The sequence below is a fragment of the Haliotis rubra genome, unplaced genomic scaffold, assembly GCF_003918875.1.
Source record: "Haliotis rubra isolate DU_JTF1 unplaced genomic scaffold, ASM391887v1 Scf226, whole genome shotgun sequence".
Lineage (NCBI taxonomy): Eukaryota > Metazoa > Mollusca > Gastropoda > Lepetellida > Haliotidae > Haliotis > Haliotis rubra.
Window position 1 is genome coordinate 757,260 of NW_025766292.1, and position 12,467 is coordinate 769,726.

Genomic DNA, 12,467 nt, shown 5'->3' on the forward strand with positions numbered 1-12,467 from the left:
CTGTTCGCCTGATCAGATGAAACGAGCACCACTTTGAAAGGCAGGCATTTCTCGGGTTGCGACTCAGCCCCTGGTTCTGCCTGTCAGCGAGGCTCATCCAGCGATTGGTTGCTGTTACCTTCCCTCAAATCGTTTATTTTCTGCTCGGTCCGCCTCGAGTGATATATCTGTTTCCCTTCCCTCTCGGGTGTAGGCCTGCTCCTGAACGCTACTGGGGAGGAGGGGGCATGCCATAGATATATTGACTTTAAACTGCCACTTGGCACGTAAGCGTAGGATTAAACCTCTCCTCGAGATACATATTTCATATCGCGGGCTTTCGCCCGTCAATCGCATAGTATTTCTCAAACAGATATGACACAAAGTGGTATTTTTGTAGAATATTGATAGTATTGCCAGCCACGAATATCATCCTATGGAAACAGTTAAGTTTAGAGGATAATTGACAGACATTACAGAAAAAACATCTATTGTTTGGATGAACGGGATAATATTAGCACGACAAATTGTTCCAACTCGGTAATTGTTGTGACTATTGTTTTCCGGGGTGGGACAGGCAGGTTGAATTGTTTTGTCGGGGACTTTGTTGACGTCTCCGGTAATAATACCTCGGTATTACGACTTCGTGAAAAATTGATATTGATAATTGAGCAAGTGTGAATGACGAGACCTACCTCTCACGCAAGTAACACAGACAATTATGTGTGGAAAATTGATAGAATAGAACAAAACGGGCAGCTCGAGCCCAGTGACTGGTCAATATCATCAGACCAGGGGATAATCAGGAGAAAGTGAAATTGATCGAACGAGTAAATAAACACGGATATTGATAGTTGAAGTGTATTTGCGTTGTCAATCATGAGAGAAGGGACACAGTCGGAAGATATCCATACAATGACATATTTTGAAGAAATAAAAAAAACCCCAGAGTAACCCTTTACACGTGCTACAAGTGTAGATGTTTAACACAGATGAGGTAAAGGATGTCACGCATGATGGGGTGGGATATCAACTTGCAACTCGACACCTGTGATGAGGGGCCAATACTTTTACAATGAAGCCCTGGGACATGAAATAAGGACGTGCGTAAGAAGATGACGGTGGGAAAAATCACCTCGGTAAAATCGCGAGCAGGTTCCGGTTTAATGCCGATATTTCCGCCGTTTTCGGTAAAACAATGTTATTTATTACTTAAACCACTGCCCGTGTGAATTCCAGTGCAATCAACATGAGGTGTACATTTCAGCGGTGTGTACGGGTGACTGATAACTTCCACATCAGTTCCATCAACTGCAGTGTAGAGTGAGCACTGATTTGCGTAGGGTGTGATACGTGGACTCTCAACCATCTATCGCGTCGGGGATGGATTTGTATTTCATTGAATGCCTGTCAGTTTTCCTTTTGATACATATCGGATATTGCCATTCAAATTCACCACCAGTGAAAGCGTGTATTTGCTAACACCATATCATCCAAAGTTGGAGAACCGCAATCCTATTCTGTTTGTAATGAACGTGAAATCGACAGACAGCAGCAAGGGTCGGGTAGAATACTAACATACCTTTGATAGACATGAGATCTGTGCTGCTTGATTTAGCAAGTAAATAAAGACACAGACTACGGATCAGGGGGCTTGGCCATCTCGAATCCAGTTACCACATTCCACACAATTATCAAAACGTGAAAGCCACTATACCGCTAATCGAATTGACTCTACCATCCATTGAACACAGTAACGTAGGGGCTCGAGTGTATCGTAGCGGACCACGGCTCTCTCTAATGCAATTTACACAAGTACTACAATGTCGATCAACTTTGAAAGAGATTTCTTTTTGGAGGTGTTCATTTCACTAGTCTGTAGTCATGAATGACAAGCATGCTCCGCTTGGAATCACGCGACTCCATGACAACATAACCAGACCTTGACCAATAGCTCGGCCTCGCGGGGACATCTACAGCATGTACATGTCATGATATGTACAACCGGGCGGGATTACGCAAGACTGACAGGTTTCAGAACGGGTGTGAAAAAGTTTAAACGGACTTACTTTTGCACTGGTGATAAAAATCCATCATGTTTAGATTAGGATTTGGGTGGTGATATCGATAGGCGGCGGCGGCGGCGAGGTCCATGTTGCTGAAGGTTTGCCCGTGCATCCGTGTATTTCCGGGTTGGTGATGCTAGGCTCGGGATCAGGTTTGTCAGCTGTATCTACTCGGATGGCCGAGTCGACTCTCACTTTTACTTACAGTCAAGTGTCACCCTCTAACTGCCAGGCCAAAATACTTCACTCATGCACATCATAAATATTTCTACGGTTTGGAGATAGATGACACAAATTCAATGACAAGCGAGCGATTTATCAACTGATTGCTTATCTGTTCAATGATCGATTACTCGGGTCCCTCCTGTTTCAGGTCTTGCGTGTAATTTATTTGTGCTCGTACGGACCCATGATCCGCCCACCGCGTCATATATGGCAGTCACGTGACCATCGGAGCTGTCAATCACGCACCAATCGGCGTGCTTCCTGCCTCCCTTGTTAACCAAAGGTTTGAGAACAAACAACGAGTGGTTGTTATATTTGGCAATGTGTTTATGACAGTTTTGACGTCTTTATGAGAAGTTGACAATGTCTCCCAGTCGAGTGTCGCTGCAAGTTATATCAATGGTGTGCTTGCTGGGTCGGATCAGTGGATTTTCTCTCCATCTCATGCGTTCATTCCAAGCTAATTTTCGTTTGCATTGAAAACTTACGGAGCTTGTAAACGGGAAAACTAGCAAGCAACGATAAGACCTGTATTGACACTATTTATTCAAGTCGTTATTGTAATTCATTTCAGGCAAAACTGATATACGCACATGAAAAAACTTTAAAAAATGATGCTCATTTCATTGGTTCTAAGAAACACCATGTTTTTAAGAACATCATGAATATATTTATCTACTTAAAGCCGGATATCCATACATAAATATATTAAAACCTTCAACAGACCATACATACAAACAGCAAACCTTTAGATCGTTTTTTCCGTGAATTAAATCAGCACTGTTGTGTCATTATGAAGGTGTTCTAAGCGACAATTGTCTTCGTTAACTAGAATTGTCGCGAAAAAGAATCAGCTAGCATTTCATTCAAAATGATTAATGAAAGTGGTTTAGCCAAATGATTTATACTTGAGAATTGTATGAATGTTTTCTACAAATTGTCCGCCAGATGTAGAGGGTTAGGGATGGCGAGATACACCAGACCGACGTCCAGGTTGTCGCTGCAGAAACTCACAAACTTGTTCATCAGACGTAAAATTGAATGATTTAACTAAAGAAAAAGGTGGGGCAAGAAATAAAACGCTTCCCACTTGAACACGACCATGCGGGCCGGCAGACAATACACAGAGATATCCCATTTGGGCGATTTGTTAAAGTGAGTCTTCATATCGCCATACGCCGCTGAAATGTACACACAAATATGAACACGACAAGACGTCAATTTCAAATTGTACCAGTGTTTTCCATTTCATTTATCAAGAGATGACACATTAATTTCCTAAATGCTGGACGCGGTGCGTGCCTCGGGCTTCTGTATGGCTGTAATCCCCTACAAGACCAACACACAATATCCACGCCAGCCACAAAAGCAATTGACAATCTAAATTTTGACAATTGTGGCCAAGATTATAAAAGGGATGATTTAATAAAGGTGTTAGACAATAGTAAGACAGTGAAATGCACCATTCTTATTTCATTAAAACCGACTAATATTTCCGATTGTTTCTACTTATGCGGAAACGTATCCCCTAGAAAAAGCTTGAAGTGGAACGAGCCTTGCGCGTGTATTGTTATCATCAATTTGTTCGCCTTAAAAGCTAATCTTCCTATCCGTTGGTGCTAAACCTGACGCAAGATGTTGCTATTGAAAGGATTTGTTGACTCTAGCCATCTCATCCCATTGTGGCGCCGATACTGAGATGTTAAGATGACAAACACTTGTCACTCAAGGAGCAAGGAACAAGATTGGGCACAAACAACTCCAGGAATTAACAAGGGATAATAGCCTGGCCACGAGGCTTCCACAGATTAACTCACGTCTTGTATTCCTCTGTTTGATCGCAGACTGTTGTGATAAGTAAACAGGTAGAATTAGAAAGAGAAAAAGACTCTTTAAGTCGTCATTGTCATTATTAGGATGCGACAGCTCGTGAACACTACATAGATATTATTGCTGATTAGCCCAGGCTGATTGGCAATCTGTTACTTGAGGCTATTGGCAAAAGCCTCAGTTTTGAATGCTTCGCATGGGGAAATTATTGTAGTTTTTTATCAGTGTTTAGTTATACGTAACATCTGTGTGAGCCACATGTTTCTGCCTTTACAACCATTTCCACCGTTATTGTCTACTGTAGGGGTGTTGAGTGTAACTGGTTGTATGGAGCAGCGAGTGAGTCATGACTGTATATATTAAAATGTACCAACAAACAGGTCAGAAGTAAGAGACTCGTCAATTTCGACAAAAAAGTCGGCATCAGAATATGATTGGCGTCTATATATGACGCGTGGGAATAAATCGAGACATTATTTGATATTTGGGACTCTTTTCAATTTTATGATTTATCCATTATTACATGATGGAATGCCCATGCACTCGAGCCAGACATACACCAGCATGGTGACATTCGTGATCACATCAAGCTAAACAAACATGTACCCCTAGTGCTCGTCGGGTTGCATAGGCAATGTCATTTTCATTTCTAGCGAAATCCCTACTTGAAGTCCGCATCTTATGAAAGAAGCCGCCTATTGAAGGCAAGATGCTTGAGTTATCTATATGGTAATGCATGATCGTCAATTTCAAACTCATACAATAACCGGGAGTAGGAGGACGGAAATTAAATGTGAAGAAAAGAGGAAGGTAGAGAGGATCAGAATCGGTGGATATGGGTCCGTATTCGGAAGGGGGAGAATAAAGACGCCGGTCCCCCCTCTTGTAATATCCCCTGCGTTCTGAAGAGGTAACAATGCGGAGGGAGTAAATTACATGTAGCTACAATAGATATTGTCAGTAGAGCGTAGTCGCTCAGTCTAGGTCCCGTACCCCCCTCTCTAACACTCTCCATAAAGGGTGAAAGGCCGATGGTGAATATTCATTAAAGTTGAAATATTTCTCTCCCCTGGTGCGAGGGGCGGCTAGAACAAGGTTTGCATGGCTTGGGCAAGATTTTAGAGAGGTGTCGCTCACATTACAAAGTCGGAGGATACAAAACTTGTTTCATTTTTGAAAAGGTTCGTTGCGAAGTATGAAGGCCCAGTGTCAAGCTTAAAGTGATGTATAGCATCCAATAAGTCAGCAACACTGTCCTGCTGAACGCAGGAACGACCGACACCCGGGTCCCAGTGAGTAGTAATACCATGTGGATTTGTTCAGTCAGTTCCTGCTTCTAAATCATGTTCTGAAAGAAACAACACGAAATGATAATCTGTACCGTGAGCCACTTTATGTTTTGTAAAACCATGACGCCGAGCTGCATTGACGAGAGAACCCATCCTTCTGTTAATACATTACTTCAATTTAGCATTTGATTTATTTCATGTCTTTGTTGCGTATAACTGTTTAATAATTGCTTTTACGTTTTTACTTTTAATCTCATGATGTTGAATGACACCTTTCTAATCCAGCTTGAAAAAAACCCCGAGTAACCGAAAAAATAATAACTCATTACACCTCTCAGAGCTTCACTCAGATTGAATATCAAATGCTCAATATCTCGACGGGATGAAAATATATTTACATTTTTGGTGATAAGGATAAAAAAATACGAAAAGTAGTATGTAAATACATGTAAATGATCGTACGATGCGCGGATATACTGCAGGGTTGCAGAGAAGTTAATGCCATGAAGCTATGAAACACACACATCAGTATTGTCAATGAAAACAAGAACAAGAGATGCTCTGGTGTTCATAGCTATACCTTCAACACAAACATTTATACATTTGTTGTAAAAATCCGCTCTGATGACAACAGATTACATGCAGGATAACTCCGTGTTAATTATTCACCGTAATCAGGCACAATGGCCGAGAACGCCAAACACGGTTCTATTTCACGCAGTTAATATCATTGTCGGGTTGTATTACCAAGTATCTCACCTTCAGTCAGACAGTTCATGTGTGTCCACTTCACACAAACAATGCATATCATTTAAGGTATGTGCTCACTTCATTTCGTCAGTTTTAAATCATATATATTGTTTCAAGAAAATAATAAAAGGTTGTTGAACGAAATGACTATATACTAATTTATCAAAACTACACAAATACATCATGATACACAAGCAATATAATTGATGATAGAAACCAATAGAAATAAACTGGATCAAATCTCAGTTAACTTCAAAACTGAGTAACAACAACAACAACAACAACAACAAAACAGCAACAGCAGCAGCAACAACAACAGAAGACTACATATCGGGGTTGTAATCACTCTATGCAGCAAGAGGGACGAAATATAACCTGACATTTCTGTAACGAAGCACGGATCAGTCTATCGCGAGTCTGTCGGTAATACGATTCTTCCGTATCAGATGTCACCGTAATGTTCATCAGTCTAGCTTAATGCATGTACGCACGTGCATTACATGCTGTAGACGATAATCAGGCACTTGGATACGTGGAGCTTCGTGAGAAATGTATATGAGACAGGCAGCGTGGTTTTGAAGGACCCAGGACGCATACATTAGGAATGTGTATTCACTTGGAAATTGACAGGTGTACATGTCAAAATAGCCTATATTTACATGTGACGTACATATTTAATTCATGGGAAACTAGCCCCCTGAAATGTACCATCCTTATTGCATTTATAAGTGTCCACAGTGTGTATAGTTTCATTCTCGTCAACAAACACCATACAAATTACTTACCTAGATCCCAATTAAAACTTGTTTATGATTTAGTCTACAAAATTCATAGCGAATGATAAAAATGTTTAGGGATTGAATTGGATTGTGTGTCGCTGTCGCAACTTGATAAGAAGACCTCAAGGTCTGAGTTTCCTCTATGATAGCCAACAAAGTTAATCATTTAGGTTAATGTGTTGCTATCAGCTTATCGACAGAATGTTATCCGTTGAAACAAATATCTCACAAAAGTCTTGTCGTTTCTGATAGAAACAGCACCCTTCAATGATCAGCTGAGATCTAGCTGGTGAACCGTCATCTTGGCCGATCTGTCATTCATATCGAACATAACATAACTAGCAGACAAATTACACAGCAGTAAAAATGAATAACTTAATTCTATCAAGGAAATAATATTTTATTTATGGCGTCGTAATTACCTTTCATATCACCGATAGATTGCTCCGTAAGTTGAAATCGATGTGGTTTATTGTCCTTGTTTATACTTGCTAAATAGGGAATATGAGAGATCTCTCTACGTGAATACAGTAGGAGCAAAAATGCCTATCTACCTATGTATCTACCTATGTATTTATCCCTGTATCTACATATGTATCCCTGTATGTATATATGTATATATCTATCGCATATCTTTCAACGAAATGTTCATGGTTGTTAAATCAAAATAAACCTTTGGTTCTAGAAAGAAAACTTTATAATTGTTATTACTGTTTAATAAAACCGGACCGTTGACCATTTGCATATTGTTATTGGTTGTTATAAATTGTTCATCCTTAACGGCAGTCGTTGCTACACTAACCAACGATAATGATTTATTCTGAAAATATATGTGAAATTAAAAAAATACTGAATCTAATACAAGAGATGAAAACTCATGTAATAACATTTTATGCATCCGTTTGAAGATTACAAATGCGTCATTATTATAAGATAAAAGTGCTAGCGACATATACCCGCAAGGTATTTCAGAGAAGGATCATATGGTAGACGCCAACACCAGGCGTGATGAAACGAAAAACTGATCATACGGAATGCTTTTCACAAACGTTTCAAAACAAAGAGGACATCCCCCAAACATACGTCCAATATACTTCTGCTCTTACAGTCATTTTATTTTTAAGGGATCATACTTTATATTTTAAATTAAAAAAATCATAGTTGTACAATAACATAGACATGTATTCCCAAAGGTGAGCCATTTGCCCCGCAGGTGCATATCTAATAATGTCCCTAAATAACACCAAGCGGGTTTTATACAAATATTGAAATTTCTTCGGACACGCAATTTACAAGTGGAAGTGATCGCACAGCTGTTGGGCATTAGTTGGGGGACTAAAAACATTTCAATTCATTTTTATGAAAATTTACGATAATTTGTATATTTCATGCCCGGCCTGTTCACTGATGAAATGAATTAATCTTGTCGGTGCGCCAACATGGGGTGTCAGTTTCACGTGGTGTCGATTTCAACCACGCGAAAAGTGTGGGCCGTGGTGCATCTTGTTTATGCTTTGATGTACGTGACAACGACACATGGACTAACGACACATGGACTAACCACACCACCACCACCATCTCCCTGTAGCCAGGAAACGATAAACCTGCAGCTGGAAGAAGCACTATCGAAAGACATGAACCACGATAGGATATAGTATTATTTTATTTTCGATAATTGTACCATATTAAGCCCTCCTCAAAAATCAGATATAGACAGTAAACAGTCAAAATGTTTTTCGAACAGGAAATTGCTTGTAACATGTCACAACACATGTTCTTGAAAATAATAAAAAGCTGCACTGTGAATTGCATACATACCTATAAATATAGAAACCGGTAAAATTTAATGTACTGTGTTTAACAATCAACGAGAATCATTAAATGATGATAAACCCAGTTCAAAACAATTTACTCCAAGCAATTACAAACGGAAGTAAGCTTTGCCCAAACACGAACGGAAACCACAGAAAAAGACTCAAGGAAAATTTTGTTTCTTTTGAAATTTAATGTTTTCGGGATTGGTGATCCTGAACCGATTCTTGATAAACGCGACTGATAGTGCGTGCCTTGTTTAACAGGGTGTTTCCCAACGCGGGTGGGAGATGGGTCAAAGCGCATGAATACCAAGTTCAAATACAAGGAGTTCGGGTACTCAAGTAGGCGTGGCCTTGCGTGCCCAAGTAGCCACGCCCCCTTTGTAGAAGAAATAGATACTAAGCCATGCTTTTACTCAGTTTTTGGGAGGTCTACTACGAATCAGCGATACTTCATTCACTCATTTCGATTATTTTATGAAATCCTGACGGAATCTTACCAAGGAGTTGAACAGCCATTTTGGGCATTTCGATAATACGAATATGTGTGAAAACAAATCATATCATGTCGTACAAGTAACTTTAAGTATTAAAAAGCATATTGAATAACTGCTACTAAAATAAGTACCAGATTGATGCAATCGTTTTTCACTATAGAAGAAAACCATGTTGACACAACAAGTTTACCACAGAAGTATCTAGACGGCTACACAGGCGATCCAGTCATATTTAGTAAGTCTCGCATTCTTCCGTGTATGAACAGTATCAATAAAACGGGTAGGTTAATATATGATCGCCACCTACTTACAACCTGAATGCAAGGTACCCAGTATTCTATAAGGTTCTGAATCCACGGAATTCGGAGGAGTAGAGAGGATCCCCTCAAATAAAGTCCCACAATTGAGAAATATTGTCCCCGGAGACAAGGCCGATTTTCTCATTCAATTTTCCGTTAGGATTCGCTCGGCGGCCTACACATCCATCAAACCCCTCTCCCCCTCCCTCTCGGCTCTAAGACGCAAACCCTGGGGAATTGCCACTTGGAACCTTATAGTAACTGTATAAAAGGGTCGCGTCTTTTATTAGACTCTGATGATTACAATAAATTCGTGCAAGGATCGGAAACAATTTCAGCAAAGTTTGGCAAAACAAGAAAAAAACTCGTTCGACATTAAGTGTGACACTTCTCGCAACACGAAAACACAAATGACTCTGGTAGGATCATTTATTATGCTTTCGGTTTTGATGTGCGATTACAGAGGAACTATGATTACTTCCCGGCAATCCGAGCTTTTGCTGAATAATAAGGGAAATTTGATCAAGCGGTCTTGAAACGAATTGAAACGGAGAATGAAACTGCGCAAAAATTGCATGAAAATTAAAACATTTTTCATGATCACTTCAATAATAACAAATTATTGAAAAAAGTTCCTCTTTTGACATACCTGATAAGAGACCACCTAAATCTGTTTTGATATACATGTATTTGAAAATGGTTCGTGTAATTATTATCTTATGTATCCCAATATCTGTTCATCAAGACAATTTCATATCAAATATAAAAGTTATTATTCGATTAAAAGATGAACTGTTTTCAACGTTTTAACATTTAACGTGTGTTGGTATTTTAGAGTGGTCGAGTATATTCTATGTTTTCCCTATATATTACCTATATTTGGAATCGTAATACCGGCGTGACAAGCAACAATGGCGTATTCACGGACGAAGAAAGGAAACTGATAGCAAAAGGAGAGATTCCCTTATCTCAACTGTCTGTTGACGGCAGGGGTCAGAGCTGAGCATCTGTATTATGCTGAAATCTACATGAGAAACACAACAAGACATGTATGACTGACAGTCACGTCAATCTTGTGACAGTTGAACTCTACAGGAAGCAAGAGAAATCCGCTACATAGTACATTGCAAGGCAAGACTGGTGAGTTACCGTGGGCTAATATGGTAATATATTCAATAACTGAGCTTTTTACCACTTGTTCTTCGAGTTTCACCTTAAGTAAACCCATAAAGCATGGTCCATAAAGATGTTTTTTTAACAAGCGCTTCAAGCGTTAGAAGAAAATACATCATACGAAATAAAACGTGTTTCACACTCAGTTTGGAGGAAGTACAAGGCATCCTCACATCATACGTATTATTGTGTAATTATGATGATTTTAATCGCCTGTTACATTTCCACCGTACAAACTTTAATCATAAAAATTTATAGTACTACGTGTAGCATTTCCCCGACGTATCATGAAAGTTTTATGGAAAGAGAATATCAGTAATAAAACCATAATAAACAGAGTTTTATGATCTGTAACTTGAAAAATCAATTGCAAAATGTTAAACCTTTGAAACTGAACCCATTCCAGTCGAACCCGTCAGCTGTCGAAAATGTATATTTCAGTATAAGTGCGCTATAAAGACATTTCTCATGCTTCAATAATTGTCTAATTATTTTTTCTGTGGTTTTCTTTTCAGGGGACATCGATCCAGTGTTGCTAGCGATGTATACAAAGGTAAACATAGTATGGATTTGTTTGTAAGCATGTCCTCACGACAGGGGAAGAGAAAATATCCACAAATTCTGGCCACGGCTCAGTGCGCTGCCAAAACACACGGGGCAATTAATGCATGTGTTGATATCGACATGTCATGGACCTGAAACATCCGGTCAAGAGCAAGGGCACCCCTTACTAGATTCACAATTACCAAAGTCACACAATTGCAATGTATCGACGAGTGATGGTTAATTTGACGACCTAAATAAGAGGGAAATTGCTATATAATGTTCTCTTAGCAATGCAGTGCTTGCCTCGATGCCCCATCAGAGACAAGTGTCTTCAATGTTGTTGATATAAACAACCCCTCATCGATGTATTTTCTCTGCATGGGGTCGGGGTTAGACACTTCCGAGTGCACATTATTTACATGTCGATGATTTCTCACAAAGACAGTACTTGCGACCAAAACTTTCTAATTTCATTAATAACATGATGATAAAATAAGTCAGTTGAAGTTTTAAGAAATATCCTATTACCTTTAATCCGTCCCGTCCGTCGCTGGAAAAACCCTGCACAGGAGCTGGGAGATTGGGGCTGAAAGTGGTAAGGGGGGAAAGTTGGACGGAAAGTACCCCCCTCCGTCTGAGGACTGTCCCACATTAGGATAGGCACACGATGAGGAAAAGTCATACTTGCAATGTGTGTTTAGTTGAGGGTATGTTGGCCGGTACGTATAGGTCACTCCATCCCCAAAATACAGCATGTCCATGATGACCGACCACTTAGCAGTGTCCCTAGTATAGAGAGTCCGGTATAGGCAGGTTAAAATACACGTGAGACAGAAGAATTATAATCCGGCGCGTGCGCTGTCAGTCACAAGTGTGAAATGTACATCCAGTCAGCTGATGTAGATAATGCTACCGAGCGCAGCACCCAAATCCTCTCCGCCCTCTCTCACTCTCTAGCGCTAGACTCACCGAGGGATGAAGTTGCAGTCGCGAGCCAGTTTGCTAGGGGGGAAGGAAGCACGGCATGAATTTTCATGCAAGCGAGACGCTCCATGACAAATTACTCTGTGTCTTAACTTCCCTTAGAAGTGCTCGTGTCTTCATCATAGATACGCGAGGCGAAAATCAGAATGCAAATGTTGATAGTGATACGCTCCTTCAGTGAGAGTGATTGATATCTCGCCACACTTGTGACGGGCGTTCGCGAGGCTTGTTCTCCC

The 12,467-nt window shown here is 40.0% G+C and overlaps 1 protein-coding gene across 1 annotated transcript in view; it reads right to left on the reverse strand.

Moving 5' to 3' along the window:
• Window positions 1–12,139, reverse strand: part of LOC124277713 (paired box protein Pax-8-like) — a 50,134-nt gene extending 37,995 nt beyond the window's left edge. Inside the window, 2 exon segments of the mRNA XM_046713440.1 lie at window positions 11,776–11,881; window positions 11,883–12,139. Coding sequence (XP_046569396.1) covers window positions 11,776–11,881; window positions 11,883–12,008 — 232 coding nt within the window. The 5' untranslated portion in view covers window positions 12,009–12,139.
• Window positions 12,140–12,467: the final 328 nt, after the last annotated feature.